General features: G+C 40.4%; 1 protein-coding gene across 5 annotated transcripts in view; it reads right to left on the minus strand.

The window, feature by feature from the left end:
- Positions 1-17,258, minus strand: part of ITPR2 (inositol 1,4,5-trisphosphate receptor type 2) — a 270,280-nt gene that overhangs the window by 61,963 nt on the left and 191,059 nt on the right. For all 5 annotated transcript variants that reach the window (XM_064654170.1, XM_064654172.1, XM_064654171.1 and 2 more), the window contains 7 exons: positions 16,062-16,249; positions 14,195-14,378; positions 13,359-13,615; positions 12,228-12,428; positions 9,848-9,958; positions 5,447-5,542; positions 4,693-4,812 (listed from right to left, as the gene is read on the minus strand). In XM_064654170.1, coding sequence (XP_064510240.1) covers positions 4,693-4,812; positions 5,447-5,542; positions 9,848-9,958; positions 12,228-12,428; positions 13,359-13,615; positions 14,195-14,378; positions 16,062-16,249 — 1,157 coding nt within the window. The remainder of the gene's footprint in view (positions 1-4,692; positions 4,813-5,446; positions 5,543-9,847; positions 9,959-12,227; positions 12,429-13,358; positions 13,616-14,194; positions 14,379-16,061; positions 16,250-17,258) is intronic.

The following is a 17,258-nucleotide window of genomic DNA, read 5'->3' on the forward strand; positions in this document are numbered from 1 at the left end:
AGACACACTAAACACAGACCCACATAAACAAATGGCTTTGTGCTCCTTAGAATATTTCATATTTGGATAGCTAAATTGTTTAAAACTGACTCTAGTTTCTCCTTAATGAATATATCACATCCAAGTCTCATTATCAAACCAGTCCTATTTCAAATGTCAAAAATAGTAATTTTTTAAAAATAGCTGGTAGTGTATCCCTACTCTCAAAGTGTAAATCCATACCATTTAATTGCCCAGTCAGCAAATATTCTTCATGTGTCTACACTAAGGAATATACTGCATTAAGTAAATACAGCAATAAAACACTAGTTTGATAAAGCTTGCCAAGTTTGATAAAGAAATCTTGATTCAGTTGTTAATATATTAACAGATACATAAGGCTGAATGACTTATTTTGCCCAGTCCATTTAAAATTAGCACCAGAGAGGAAGGCGTATGACTTGTGATGTCCAGTTGCTACAGTCTGCTCAGTAGTACCTGCAGCAAGAATATTACAGTTCCCAGCAAATCTACCTCCTTTTCCTTGGTTTATTTTAAGAACTTAGAAATGGAAGGACACTTCCAGCTGTGTTAGTCTATCAGAGGATAGCCTGGTTCAAACTTGTGTTCATTTATGCCGTATGCCTGCACTGACAGCAGGCAGTGTTAATTCTTCTAACCTTACAGGGTGGAGGAAATGATTTTTCATTAAGTCATAAGGAAATTTCATAAGGAAATTTTATATTTATAAGTAGTTTTGGTACTCCATAGGGATATAAATAATATTTTAGCTTAATCTTAAAAAAAAAACAACCTTCTATTTACCTGTAGGTGACAAGGAAATCATGGCATTCCAAGACCTGTGCTCCCCTCTCCAGCAATGCATTTAAACATACACTTAAAACCACGCAGTTGAGAAAACACTTTGCTGGTCTGAGACCACAGAACACATACCATGAAAGCATCAGTACCCCTATAGTCCTGCAACAGCTTTGGGAACCAGAGGGAGGAATTTATAGGGCGTTGAGAATTTAAAATTTTTGTACAGTACTACAGCTGGCTCCCTTACTCCCTTCCCATTCACATCCTTCTAGATCAAGGACATGCCTACACAGCTCTGCAGGCAGATGAAAGTGCACCCTTGCCATGCTGCAAGCTGACTAGGAGCTCTGTAAAGTTATTTCACGTTCCTGTGACCCTCATGAATAAAGCCCTGCTGAAAGGTACAGTGGATTAGCTTGGGCTTCATGCCTGGTTTAGACAGTTTGCACCTAGTTGAAAAACACAGAGAAACACTCTAAAGTATTTTCTGTTGACAGAAGCACATATATATACATGCATACAAACTACAGGAGCCTGGGGTTGTAGCCAGTGCCTTATCTTAACTTCACAGCAAATGCAAAGGGATCACGAACCTCACAGAAAGACTGCTAACTCCAATGAAGTATTTTTGAGTTTATAAACTTCTGAAATACTTTGTTGTAAATAAGAGGCAGCAAGCTCAAGGAGTCATCTGAAATGCCAGAGGATTTCTTTAGCCTGTTATAATTTCTTTTTTTCTGCCACTTAAAAGCTTGATTCTCCTACAGCAATGCTTCTGCATATAAGAATTAAGTATGAAACTTTTTTTGTGCTACTATGTCAAAAGCTTTTGTAAATCTCTACATAGACATCACATCAAGATGAAGTCTCTTCACGGACATCCTTACTGGCTTTGCAGAACAAAGTGTGACCTGCTTTAACACGATCTCTTGAAAGGACAGCAGTGAAAATACCATCCCAATTGACTGAGGCTTGAAGAGAAGAGGTGTAAGAGGTGATGGAACTCTCCACAACACCACTGGCATTCACCTGAGACCACTGTAAGAAATGAGCAATGTCAGGTTCAAGGCTTGGCTCTGAGCATGACATTTGAATTAGACAAAGAAAACATAATCTCCTCCATGAATTTTCAAGAAAATGGTGAACCCTTTCTATCTAGCAATAATAGGCTTATTTATTTCTCCAGGGTGTGACCTCAAGCACCAGTTTGTGTCGCTCCTAGAAGAGCTCCGTCTCGACAGAGCCCCTGCCCCAAAGCCAGGCAGCAGAGCAGGGGTGCAGCTGAGGGTAGTTCCTCGTGGACAACTCACTTCTGCTTTCTCTCAGGGGCACTCCCTTCTCCTCTCTGCCCATATAATAGCTAGAACAGGAAAAGTGAGGAGGAGCAGCAGTGTCCAGACAGACTGGGGTCAGTGCAGGGGAAGCAGCACAGCTACAGCACGTGGCAGGCTGGAGGAAGATGAAGAAATAAAGGAAAGGAGAGGACAAAGAAACATGTGGAAGATGTGTGACTACTGGCACGACATGGCTGCTGTGCCACCTCTGTGCGTGTACACCATGTACCAGTGCACACATGCACTTCCATACATGTGCCTGTGTAGGGGTTGGAGGCTGTAAAGAAGATTTACTAGCAGAAATCTCAGCCTTGCTCATGACATATGTACAACTTTCTATGCACTGTGGGTCAAACATTTACCAGAATGCCTTTTGCTTCTGGTAAAATCAACCACAGGAAGGGCAAGGAAGGATGTAGTGGTGGCAAAAATGCAGAACCCACCATCGCCCCGAAGAGCACAACGACAAAAACTGAAAGTCTGAGCTCCCCAAAATAAACTGTCTGTGTTTGAGGGCTGGAACAGCAAAAAGAGGAACTCTTGGTCTTGATTCTGCTGTTGCAGAGGGACCAAAACGCTGTAACTAGAGCAAGTGGTCACAAGGAAGCATCAGGAAAGTGACTGAAGATAAGTCCAATGAACTGTGAGAGCAAAGAAATAGTATGTAAATCAGGTCAGCTAAGCACCCAGGCACCAAAAAGCCACTGACACAGCAAAGCAGAGGGTGTTTGGAGAGAGAAGCAGCAAAGGAACCCAGCAACAATGGCCTTACTGAGGAGGGACCACGCTCGTATCCTGCCCATCCCAGGGCAAGTGAAAGGGCACACATGGAAAGAGTTTGGGGTCAAAGATCATCAGGCCTGTGCCAAGAATTCTAACTTTTCATTAGCAGAGAACACAGAAAGGCCCCAAATTGCCTGCCCTTCCATTGCTTTGTTCTGATATGGGGCTTGACAAGGGCGCAAAGCTATTGTAAACACACGTACTGAGTTACAGAAATGCAAGAAAAAGAAAACAGTCTTTTTTTCTTCCTTTTTTTTTTTTTTTTTGGTAAAAAGATGAATATTTTTACAGCATACAGAGCCAGTCATGACATTTAATTTTACAGAACAGGAAGGAGCTCAGCAAAGTGCTGTAAAAATATCCACTCTTATGCAACCAAAGTGCCGACTATGGATCAGGAATAGCTGGGGAGTGGCATCATGGACCCCCCCAGCTCCTTGAACACAGATCTAGGGACAGAGAATAATCTACAACTCACCTTGGTAGTGACCTCTTTCATAAAATGACCCCAGCAGTAATTTCAGATATAGTTTTAGGCCTATATTCTACTCCCCCAAACCATATTTTCCATGTCACAGACCCTGTTAAGTCATTTAACACAAACTGCAGGCAGAAAATACCAACATTTCTTCTTGGCAGGCTTTTAGATTTTCATTATAAGCATTCAGACAAGCAGTAAATAGCCATGCAAGGTAAGGAGCTACAGATGCTTTCTTAAAATACTGTCATCTTCCATGGGTATCTCATGTACACAGCACAAAACGTGGTCAACCATAAAAACATCAACATAGTAACAATACTTACTTATTCAAATGTGCTACAAGCACATCAGCATAACTCAGTAACTTTTTGAATTCCCTGCTTGAAAGAATCATTGCATAATAGTACTGTAGCTATAGATTGCTTTCTTTTCTTTTTTTTTTCCATTGAGTATTCAATTCTTAACAACACGTAATAAACACAATGAATATAGAACACTCCCTATATCCCCATCTGTTGATTTCTTCGTACTTAGTAAAAGCACTTCTTAAAAATTTGGCCCTTACATGAAATACCAAATGCTGTCATTTACTATATAGTCAAGAAATATGTGGTTTTTAGTTTTTTAATTAAAAAAAATCTTTTCAATACTCTTAACATAATTGAAAGATAAACTATTTTTGACACCAACTGCTCTGAAGAATAAATAGCCCATTAAATAAGAACCCTCAGTGTACATTCTACCTTTACCAGCAGAGAAGCAAAAGTGATCAGAAAAAGCTTGAGGGCACTACGGCATAATTCTGTAGTGGAAGGAAGGGAATTCTAAAAGAGGAAGCAGTGAAAAGACCCAATTATTCTTATTGCCAAACTAAATCTAAAATAATAGGGATCTTCTTAATTCAAGTTCACTTGGTATCAAAACTGAAGCTACTGTTTAAAATACACCAGTAATGATAACATGATTTATGATCTGATTAATATAAATGAGCTGTTAATGTTAAAAGAAGACAAAGCTAAATAGACAGTAACTGCTTTTCTCTACACTGTTATTTCAAACAAATAGAGCCTACCAAGTCCCACAGAGTACTAAGACACACAGGATGTTCCCTTGAGCAGGGACACCTCTCCAGGTTACTCCTGGAGGTTTAACTTTGTTAAATTGCTGGTTTATGTCAACAAGCCCATTGTTACTTCTTTCTTACACGTGAAATGCATCACTCCACCCATGACAAGATGGAGTTTAACCACGTAGCACTTTTCTAGAACCAGTCACACAACCAATAAAACATACCTGATGGGCCAAAATATAGATATTATGGCCAACATCTTTTGGGGAGATGCCATCATCTCCGTTCTCCTCCTCGTGGTCACAGTCGAGGCCTTGGTTATAGGCATTCTTCATCACGTCCACCTGAAACACAAACCCAAGCAGGGGGAGATGAAATCAATGAAGAAAGGAAAAAAGAACTCTGTGTTTAAACACAGATCTCTCAGTTGCTGCTGTTACAGAGCCAGTTGGATTGGGAACAATTTCTCCAGATTTCCAACCCATTTAAAGTTCCTGGAGACCTGCACAAACATCAGGGTTGTTCCAAAATACAGCCACAAGTGTATTTGTACATTTGTATATATTTGTATATTTGTCCAAATGTTTGTAACTCTCTCTGTCCATGAGATGTATTTAACATAAATATATTATATATATTCTACGTCTACACACACTGTTTCACAAACTGTACAAGCCAGTCCCTGCCTGACAAACTGTACTTGGAGGCACTCTACCAGAGTATGATAACTTAGTTAGGAAACAATTACAGAAAAAGTGCTTGGAACGGATAAAAATAATGAAGTCGTAAAGACTGAAATCATGCATGCTTGATCCTTTTAAAGTACTTTTTGTGAATTAGTACCATCCTGATACACTGTGCCACCATACCCTGCCAACACTTTTCAGCTTAGATGCAGATCATTTAGAAAATGTTCTAATGACAGATTTTTTTTTTTTTTCAGCCAAAAGATTTATGAATATTCACAAGTTTTCTCACCAGTTCTCTTGGTCTCATGTTGAAAAGGATTCTTTCCGCGTTCTCACTGTCTTGCCTGCTTTCCATAATAGCCAGCAAAAGCTTGGAGGCATTGTTCTGGAGATACAAAACCAAGTTAATGCAAATTTTAAATCTCTTTCATGGATTAATGACCCTCGCATTTGTTTTATTTGAGATTACAAGAACCACTTTTTTTAGTTGATAAGATTTTCAACCACTTGCATCTCTTTTATTTTACTGACATATTTAATAGCATTTTTTTTCCCATTTTAATATCAGTAAGACTGATATTTAGTAAGACTAACTAACCCTGCACTCTATATTGGAAGAAGCATTTTAAACACCAAAAAATATTTGACTTAAATGTAGAGCCTTGCTGTAGACTGTGCACAAGAAATGAAATTCCATTTCCTCCCCTTACTGCCCACCTAGCAATTTTTGCCCTGGCTTTCTATTAAAATAAGAATCAACAGAGGTAATTACAAAATGTATCACACGAAAGGTTTCATCAATCAGGCAGGTTTCCTTCCCCTTTGGGTTTTTAAGAAGTCCAACTGGTTATTATTTGAAGGGCTGTAAAATAAACTGTCTTCATACATTCCTGGAATTTTGTTTCACTACCAAATATTCCTGAGGAAGCATAAAAAGACAACCTTCTCTTTGTCAACTGGCTGCTTTTCACCGAGACCTCTCCTAAGGATTGAACAGCAGGGGCTTTAGCAGCAGTAGTCTGGTGGTACCTCAGACTTCAGACACCTGTCTGTCTTCCAGTTAAATCAGTTTTGAAGAGGAGAGGAAGAGTGGTTTTGGAGGTTTGACTGCTTTCTGGCAGAGCAGGATTGCCTTGGTTGACCTGCCACAGCATCCCATCGTCACCCCCCATTAGAAACTGAGCTGTTGGAACACTTGGAAGCAGGCAGCAATCCCAAGGTAACAGGTAGGGGCCAGGAAAACTCCCAACCCACCACAGAACCTCATTCTCAGCTGTTTATTGCCATAAATCAGCAATTAAAACCGAAATTTCTCTCAGCAAGGGACAATTAGCACAGGCAGTTTCAGAGGGAAAGGGTTCAGCTGCTTTTGGGACTGAGGCAAGAAGGAAGATGTTGTTCTCCACATGTTCAGGCAATTGTGTTTTAAGCAGCCTTTGTATGTCCAAATTTTGACAGCAGGGAAGAAAGCATGGAGCACTAACATATCAATCACACAGGTTGTAATCCCCAGGGAAACCCAGCCAAATTTGTCCAACTCATAAGCACTTTGTAAATTACAATTTGAGTACTGTACTGCAGAAACACACTGGTTTCATACATAAAAGCCCACAGAGTTTCTTCTTAGTGGGCACAGAATCACAAACCCCACGTGGAGGGAAAGGACAGAATTTTGATTAAGACTCCTAACAGGAAGCTGCTCTGAAGAGCAGGATGGTTTCTTTTCTGCTGCAGTCTTGGTGACCAAGTCACTTGTGGTAGCACTGGTGGGATCTCAAACTGAGGAGGAGGGAAGGGAACATGACAGGTACCAGACAGCTCGAGAAGGAAGGGAAGGAAACAGTCTGCTCCCTTATGGGTGAGGAGGACTTGGAAGCTATTTCCCACTGCAGACAACGCTGGGGGCAAAGAGAAGCCTTCTGCAGCTTCCACGAAATGAAGAAAGGCAGAGGATGGGTAGGGCTTTGTGTTATCAACATCCAGCTTCTTGCTACTGACTCAGCAAAAGTGACAATGCCATGGCCTAGAATTACAGCAGGCAGGCACATCCTGCAGGATTTTTCTCTCAGATCACTTGACATTGAGATGGTCATTTGACTACTTATTCCTCCTTTTCTGCATGCTTTGAGACCTCAGGATCTGATTTCCAATCCCAGATATCAATGAGGAAAAGAGGTCCATTGCTTGGAAAGTACAGTACAATGTTCTTCATAACACATTGGTACTGTGAAAAATCACTTTCCAGGGGTGCTATAAACAGTGCAGCCCAAAGCACTTCTGGCCTTCATTTCTCTTCACCTGGGTTGCCATCTCATCTCCTCATAAAAATGTTGGAAAAAATAAATTAATGAGTGAAGCAACTAGATACCCCAGAATAAGTTGCTATGAGAAAAAACAAGAAGACACTTGTATTAGACTCTGTTTACCCTTAGACTGACAATGTCTCTTCATCTTCTCACTATACAGAGTGGCAGATATGGAGGTCATACTGAAATAAGGAAGGCCAGGGTGGCATACTCAAAATAAAAAGAGGCAGAATGGAACATTGGCCATCTGTGCATCAGTGAATACTGTCTACCCTGCTCACTCAATGTGTCCACTGGAAAATACAATCCCATGAAGATGCAATTAAATACCACATCAAAAACTATGTGCAAAACAGGCTAAACTAAGATGGGATGGGAAAATCTAATTCTGCATTGCCTTTGCTCTGGTTGGGGGTGTATAAGTTCAACATACAACATTCCCTGGAAACAGTGTCTGAGCTTGTTTGTATGTGTAAATATATGGGCCTATGTACTTCAAATTCTGTATTTTCACTGCAAAATTTATGCATTTGCAACTTCAAAGTTGCCTATGAACACTGACAGAGAGTCAGTGTTAAACATTACTTGGTAAATTCAATGCTTTATTATTTCAGTCTGTTGCCACTCAAAATCAAAACCAGCAACTTCTTGATTTGGATCTAATTTCTTGAGAAAATCACATCTGGCCCAGCAATGTGTCCAGTTCTGAACTCCACAGGATAAGGATGATATGGATTTAATGGAACAAGTCCAGCAAAAAGCCTTAAAGATGATTAAGGGAATGGAGCATTTTTTCACATAAGGAGCTAGTGAGAGTGTAGCTGTTCAGCCTCAGAAAGGGCTTAGAGGGATCTTATCAATGCATAAATACCTAATGGGAGGGAATGTAGAAGAGGGAACCAGACCCATCTCAGTGGTGCCCAGTGAGAGAGCAAGAGATAAAATAAAACCCCCGTGAAATTCTGTCTAAACACAAGAAAATACAGTGAGAGTGATCACACGCTGGAATAGGCTGCCCACATGGTCTGTAGAGTCTCCAGCTGGGGAGATATTCAACTGGACACAGGCCTGGAAAACCTGCTCTAGGCTGACCCTGCTTGAGCAGGAAGGTTGGACAAGATGACCTCAAGATGTCCCTTCTAAGCCAAATGACTCTGTGATTCTGTAAAATCAGAATCATTTTCACAGTTTGAACCTCTGGTGTCATTCAGCACAATTTTTGCTATTTAAGTAACTGGAGTAAGGCACAGACAAGTCTCCTATGAAAGAGCCATCCTTGCAGTGATGTCCCTGAACTCCATTTTTGGTTACTACACAGAAATGTTCTACAAGCACTTGGTAGCTTCATGATGATGGCAAATCAAAATGGCACTGGAGTGAATGCAGCTAGATCTTTACAGAGCCTGAAATTTGGACTTCAAAAGAACTGTCTGCATGTTCAAAGTTAAATGTCTGCTTAAATGTTTTGCTTGAGGGGGGCCTGAATTACATTGTCATTCAGAAATGTAATTACAGTTATTAAAATCATATGTAAAGCACTGTTGATTCAGTGTTTTATTGTACAGGATATATAGCTATATTGATTATTTTATTAGACATCCATAATGTTGCCAATATGATGCAATGCAGCTACCACAAAGTATTTGCTAGTTTGGGGAGGAAACAGACCATCTGCAATGGAAAGACTTAATTTGGAAGGCAAGAAAAGGCAAAACCCAGGGCTCCTCCTGGACAAATTCTCCCCTACTTGGCAGACAGTACAGCTGCAGGGCTCCCCTCTGCACGGCAGGAGAAACTTATCTATGAGCCTATCCAACTCTCCACAGAATACAGAACAAAATCACATTACAAGCCCTCCTGCTATAGTCTTTTCCCTCACACTCTACGCTTTGTGTCTCCCCTCAGAGGACACTGAGAAGGGAAATAAAATACAGTTTACTTGAAACTTGTATTTGACACTAAAGGTCATCTGAAGTATTATTCTTTTTTCACAACGTCTCCTTCTCAAGTAATTTTAAGAGTTCAGTATACAGAGAGAATGCCAAAATTGTTACATGCCTCTTCAGTGCTGCGTATACCAATCCAGCAAGATTTTACTTCCACAGTACAGAATTTTCATGTCGTGCCTGTTTGATAGGATTTTTTTTTTAAAAGAGCTCAGGGCATACTCCCAAACACAGCAGTGGGTCAAAAGGCCTGTGGTAGAGGGTCTGATAAGGACTCAGAAGCTGAGCTGAATTAATTTGCAATGTATTTTTTTTTCCAAAGGCTGCAGAGTATACTATGCTACGGTAAGATTAAGTAAATGTCAGGTTGCCTACAGCTCTCACATAGGTATGTCTTCTATTCTCAAATTCAAATAAACAAATTTACATATACTGTACCTTCAGCTGAAGCACCAAGTCCATGCAGTATTTGCCAAGAGGGTTTATGTCATTCAAGATGAGTGCAATTATAATATCAATCCCATTAGACTCATGGGTGGCTATGCATGTCTGCAAAAAAAGAGAAGAGAATGGGGCAGGGGCAGGAGAGAGGGAGGGAAGGAGGGGTACAAAGAGGGAGACAGGATAACAGGAGGGAGGAAATATGCACATCAACAAATTTTTATAAGAAGGACACAGAACTTGAAAGACCTTGCAACAACAGTGAACCTTTCAGCCAAAGCAGAGCATCCTAAAAATATGCCACAAGAGCTGCTGGGGGAGGCTTGTGTAGTACAGAACTGACCCCAACACTGCCAGCAGTGGAACACACAACTGGAATAGTGGTGGTGCAGGTTAAAATATGCTCCCAGTAAATCATGCAGGGCTTGGCACCAAGTGGTACAAGTTACAGACAGCAGGAGCACTGCCAGATGCAGCTGAACACATGTGCCAGACTCGGACATAAAAGACATGCTCAGCTGTACACACAACCAAATCTGCACATCCAAATGCTCAATTTGCAGTCAGCAACCAGTTCTAATACCACTCTTACAGCATGAATTGTTTGCAGAGACTAAGGTTCTCTCCATATACCTGGATATGTTCTGCATAGAAGGGCATTTCACAAAATCATAGAATGGTTTGGGTTGGAAGGGTCCTTAAAGATAATCCAGTTCCAACCCCCTGCTGTGGGCAGGGACACCTTTCACTAGCCCAGGTTGCTCAGAGCCCCATCCAGCCTGGCCTTGGACACTTCCAGGGATGGGGCAGCCACAGCTTCTCTGGGAAACCTGTGCCAGGGCCTCATCACCCTCACAGAAAGGATTTTTTTCCAAATGTCTAACCTAAAGCTACTCCCTGTCAGTTTGAATCCATTCCTCCTTGTCCTGTCACTACATGCTCTTGTAAAAAGCACCAACCGCCCAAACCACCACAAAGTCCCTCTCCATCTTTCTTGATAGACATGGAATTCTGGATGTGGAATTCAAAACAGTACTTCACAGATGCCTTTACAGCTGGAGTCCTGGACCTTCTAGGTGTTGTAAGTGTCAGTTATACAAAAGCCTGTGGTGCTTTTTCCTTCTAGCAGGTTTATGGACAATAGGAAAGAAGAAGGTTTCCAGGAAGACAGAGGGAGGGAAAAAATGAAAATGAGAGTGTTGAGCATTTGCCTCTGAAATACACTGAATTAGACTTGTAGTTGGTGTGAACAAGCATAACTCAAATCCTGAGTGACTTCCAGCAGGTAGGTCTAAGTAATGAAGGGTAACTAATCATTCCCTTCCACTATCAGTGTTCCTCCAGTGCTCCTTAAGTAAATTTGTTGGAGAACATGTTAACTTGTAACAGGTTTTTTTTTCATCTCCAGTCCTGCAGCTATTCTTTTTTTACAGTTGTTTTTCCCATTCATAAGTGGATTGAATCTGACTGTTCAAAATTCAGTCCACTAAAGGATTTTTGTTTGTTTGCTTTTAAAGTATTAAGTAAAGGCAGTTGACTACCAGCAAAGGCAATAGCAGCAATTTATATTTCATTTGTGCACATTAATGAAGAAGCATTAATATTGCATGTATTTCTTCAGCTATTCCTACTATAAAGAAGAGATTGCTTCTGTAATTTGCGCACTGCAATTTTCCAATTGATAATCCATAGTAAAAATTCTGCAATTTCAACCAGTGTTACAACTTTACTGCAGTTCTCTTCAGATCAAATGTGGCAGCATATAACCACATTCTTTACATCTCCATACTTCTTCAGCACAGCACTAAAGAGACCATTACCAAAAGTCACACCTTTATGACTTCAAGCACTGGAGTGAACAAGGCAGAGATGAGCAGAAGCCTGGTCTTTAGTTTCATCCATTTCACTACTGACATCATAATTAAAGATGCTGCTAGATAGTATAGCAGGATGAGAAGCTAAACTTTGTGGCAGATATGTGAAATAAGGAAAGTAAACGTTAGCAACCCATATAAACACCAGCAAGGGCAAAATGTTTGAAAATTAAGAAAACAAGACTGTGTTTGCAATGCACTTCCACAGCTGTGACTCCAAATCCAGTCTCACAAAGTGAGGTTTAAGCCACGGACACAACATTAAGCTCTCTCCAAAAGAACTGGTAATCCTCAATGGAAGCAGATATACCACAGGAAGAGTCTGTTTTGAGTTCTGACTTAAAAGGTTCACTCAGGCCTTATGAAAGCTTGTGTGTTAAGCCCAGTCACAGCAGTTGGAAGTGAATTTATGTTATTAGCAACACTGAAATATTTATGACAAGCACCCAGACACCACACATTCAGGTACACTCTTCTGCATCCAGGAGTTATTTCAGCCCTACCTGGTTTTCATGGCATGGACCTTGGCAATACTCAGTAAGGCTTTCCAGTGTCTGGTTGACAAGAGCCACATTCCTCTCATTGATGTAAAGCCCCAACAAGCCTAGCCCACCTGTTGTGCTTCCGCAGATGCAGTCCAGAAACTGAAGGGTCTCACAAACGAGGTTGTAATTTGTTTTATTGTTTTGATGTCTTAAAAAATTCTGGTGGATGGAGAAAATGAATACACACCCAAAAAAAAAAAAAAAAAAGAGAGAGAGAGAGACAAGTCAAACACAGTCTTTTTCCCCATGAAAACATGAAAAGGTACAATTTATATATACAATTTATACAAATTATGACCACTGTACACCAGGTACTGAAGTACAGCACACTACAGAAAATATATTAGGACCCAGTGCAGCAGGTGAGAAATTAAAAGCTGATTAAAACAGCAGAGCAAAGAGGGCTTAGGAAAGTGAGCTTTGCAAACATCTGCACTGGCCTTAAATGTCTTATATATGTCCTGCACACCTGCCCCCACCCACTACACCCCTGCTCTGGGAAGCTCATTCCCACAGCTGAGCAGGTCTCATAGCACATCACAGCCCAGAACTGGGCTGTGCCAGCCCAGAACTGCAGCTCAGCTCAAACCACCTCCAAAACTGCTCTAAAGGAGCCTCCTGGACACTGGGAATAATTGTAGAAAATTCATTTTGCAAAAGTTGCTATGGGGACAGTAATTTCTACCAAGAGAACTGATATAGGAGGGACACGCATCTCAAAGCCTTCAATCATAACACCTTGGGAACAGAGCAGTTCCCAAACATTGCCCAGAAAGTTCTTGTGGTCTTCAGGTCCGTGGTAAGTGATCCACCATTTGTGCACAGAAACCTGACTAGCAGGGACACTCAGACACTTCTCAGTTCCATGTGGCTACACTGCAGTCCCCAAGCAATTCTGAGGACATAAACATGAGCTCAACTAAGGTGGGTCTTGAAAAGGGTTATTTTAACCTTGGACCAAAAGAAGAACAACATTTTAGACAGCCCTATTCTGTAACAGCAGCCAGGCACAGGGGTGTTTTTTCTTCCCTTTTGAAGCTGCAGTCCCTATAAATACTTCATTTGCAGCTCAGCTCAAAACCACTTTACCTGGAGCTCTCGGTTGTGGTTCTCACACAGCAGCTGAAGAAATCTCAGTATTGGCTGCATGATTGCAATGGCAGGGCTCATGATTGCTTCTTCTGTGGACTTCTCTTCTGCATTTGCAGCATCTGTTCCTGAGCCCATGAGATCTATTTCTGGGTCCATTTCTCTCCTATACACAGAGTAAGCCTTGGATGTTGCAGAAGATGCCTCTGTTAACTGTCCTTTCATACCCTCTTTCAGATGCAGGGTTGAATCCTTAACTGAAAAGAAGATGATTTTCCTTCATTTTTGAAACTCTTTCTCCTCGTTTGATTAAACAATAAGAAAACAATAATAATGAATGCAACTTTTTCTTGGTTGGTGCCTAACTTTTCGAAGACCTCTAGGCAACTTACAAAGAATATCAAAGCAACATTCATGCAGGGATAGCATGTTCCAAATAAACCACAAACCAGAGTGAAACAGAACATTAACACAAAAAGCCCTACTATTTCTCTCCCATATACAATAAATGATGAGAACAATGGAAAGACCACAGGGTGGGAAATCAGTTCCTGTGCTTGCTCTTGTGAAATAGCCCCATTAGCAGCAGCCTCTACTTCTGTTTCTCTAAAAATATGGTTCTATATCTTTTATTGATGCAAACTGGCACAGCTTCACTGATTCCATCAAAGCTAATTCCTTGTAGCCAGCCTGGGGTGGACTATAATTCAGAGAAAGCAGACAAAAGATGCAAATTAGCAATGGTTAATATTGAGGCTTATTGATCATCTCAACACAGCGGTGCAGTTCCAATATAAAATGCACTTCTCCCCTCTTTCACAGGAGTGCCTCCTTACCTCTCTTTTTGGGAACAGATATGGTGAGGTCACTGTCATCCTCTTTCTTTTTGCTCCCCAGATCAATAGTGTTCACTGTCACTGTTGATCTGATCTCCTGCTGAGCAGCTTTCATGCGGTCATACAGCACCTTAAAGAATTTCTCTGACTTCTTTTGCTCCTTCAGTTGCTGGTAGGTCGAATACTGCAAAAAAAAAAAAAGTTCAGATATCAATCTCCTAAGGAAGAAGAAATACAAAAATACACTATTTTTTGGCAAAACAAATGACGAGTAATTAATTCACTTATACAAAACAAATGTTGGCCACCGTCTGACCAGTTCTTTCACAAAGTGATATGCAAGGCTGGTAACAAAGATTGATGATAATGTTTCAGAATTTGGGTAAAACGGTGAACAATGCTATTTGCAATCTTTAAAATGTCACAATATTACACTTGAAGTTAAATTATTTTGTGACACTCTCCATTTCTGCAGCTCACTAGAGTAATAATATTCCATCTACAAATAACAGTGAAAAGTAACTGTTATTATGCAACAAGAGGAAACATGGAACATCTAAGATGTAATATTATAACTTGGATTATATTAATTTTTTGTGCTACACATAGAGTTTAATACTAAATAGTTAATATTTTAGGTTACAGTCCCTTAGTATTACTGTCAAGCAGTCTGAGTAACATTTGCACCATTTTACAAACTGTCTCCCAAAGTAAAAGCTTTTTATGGCCCCTAACAATTCATTTTAGAAAGCTGGAAAAAAAAATGTCATTTCTTTATCATTTTCTGGACACTCTATAAGGGTCACAGATCATATTATTTTTTTACAGAATAAAGATACAAAATGGGATTCCTCCCACAGGCAATGATGAGAGATGGAGAAATGCAGGAAATGGTTCATGGCAACTCTCCTCTCTTCTGATAACTCTGCTGGTCATGGTCAAGGATAAATAATCATAGAATCATAGAATGGTTGGGCTGGAAGGGATCTTAAAGACCATCCAGTTTCAACCCCCTGCCATGGGCAGGGACACCTTCCACTATCCCAGATAGCTCAGAGCCCCACCCAACCTGGCCTTGGACACTTCAGGGATGGGGCAGCCACAGCTTCTCTGGGCAACCTGTGCCAGGGCCTTACCACCCTCACAGGGAAGAATTTCTCCCTAATATCCAATTTAAACCTACTCTCTGTCAGTTTGAAGCCATTGCCCCTTGTCCTGTCACTCCAGGCCCTTGGAAATAGTCTCTCTCCATCTTTCCTGTAGGACTCCCTTCAGGTCCTGGAAGGCCCCAGAGTCACCCCAAGGTCACCCCAAAGCCTTTTCTTTTCCAGGCTGAACAATCCCAATTCTCCCAGCCCTTCATCATCTCAATTCTCTCTCTTTCTTCAATCATCTTATTTGGCGAAAGTTGAGTTGAGGGACACAATTCACAAAAAACAAGAATCCATAGTTTAAAGCAGCTTTTTCTATGGAATGGGATACCACTTTTCTCAAACAACCAGTTTTGCTCTCTTTGGAGATTTTGATAAATGTCCCTGAAGGTTTCCAGAAAATATTTTTATTGCCATTATATACTTAAAAGCACTGTTATTTTTAATTTTACAAAGAGTGTTATAAAATAAATTGAGGCAATGCTTACATGGCAAAGACCAGATTAAAAGAAGCACACAGAAAGGGACAGATGAAAAACATTTTCTTCTATTGAAGAGTCTACACTATGAGATATTGCATAGCAATAGGGCATATTTACCTTTGTATTACAGTGACAAACTTTTCACAGAACTCACAGCAGAAAGGTTCTTTCTATTTGTCTCCAGGCTACGTGCTTCTGAAAATCAATATGTGAATAAGGATATTAAATAAGTACCTGTGTTTGCGTATTTCCACCTTCAAGCAACGCAATGCCAAGCAAAATGCCTTCTGAGAAAATCCTGTCATTCCTGGTGTTTACTATGACATCTATAACCAGTTCCGAGGCACCTTCTTTATCCAGAAGGCACTGAATATCAAACATGGTCACCCCAGATTTATCCGAGTCTTGTCCCGAAAATCCACCTGCAAATTAGACAAAGACATCCCATTTATGATGGTTTCACACATGGACATGGAAGGGTATCTATTAGTAGCAATAATGCACACAATAGCAATGTCATAAATTTCATTTTCAAATTCTCTTTCAGGTAAAATTCCCCGATAAAAAATCGAAGATTATTGTATGAAACTGCAATGTTGGGCTCTAAGAATAAGCAGTAAAACAAGTCCCCAAACTATTGTTCTTTCATGATATTCAGACAATAAGGAAGTTGGAAATTACACCATTTTGTTCACCAAAGGCCTTTTTTAATTCCACTGCTGCACACACCCAACTGTGAGTATGGGCAGCGCTCTGAGACCACTTTTAAATCTGCTCTTCCATCTCAGACCTAATCTACACAAAGATTGTGTCCTGCTAAATCCACTCTGGTTATGGGTATGACCTTCTAGCCAAGTGCTGCTGCCAACAAAACTCTTAAATCATTAACATCATGATGACGTTCTTAAAGAACAGAGACCTGAGTTAATCCAAAGTAAAGGAGTGGGTTGAAGAAATCTTGCTGAATTGCATTAGCTCATTAAATCAACCATCTTTTATTATCACAGATTATCATCTTTCCTGCTATACTTCCTTCTATAAAGATATAACTGTGTCCACCTCATTAGGAAAAATACAGTACTGCTTTAATCACTCAGTACTATTTTGATTAATCTGATTAAAATCGTGTAGGCTTTGTTTGTGATGAAGCCATACACACAACTTTTAAAGACAGAACTAAAAAAAAAAAAAAAAGTAAATCAAGTAAATCTTTACTCTCCTGTTTGTTAGGGAGCAAAATTTGGTGTGCAGGATATCAAAACTAAACACTTCCAGTGTCTACACTGAAACAGCCACGGAGGAACAGTTAGGTAACATTTGGAAATCCCCAGAAATCTGAGTATGCCTTTAATATATGCTGAAAATGCAATGACAAGTATTTTGACCTGGCTCTGTACCCAACTTCTGTCTCTTTTCCCATGACATGCATTA

This window comes from Pseudopipra pipra, chromosome 5, assembly GCF_036250125.1.
Source record: "Pseudopipra pipra isolate bDixPip1 chromosome 5, bDixPip1.hap1, whole genome shotgun sequence".
NCBI classification, from domain to species: domain Eukaryota; kingdom Metazoa; phylum Chordata; class Aves; order Passeriformes; family Pipridae; genus Pseudopipra; species Pseudopipra pipra.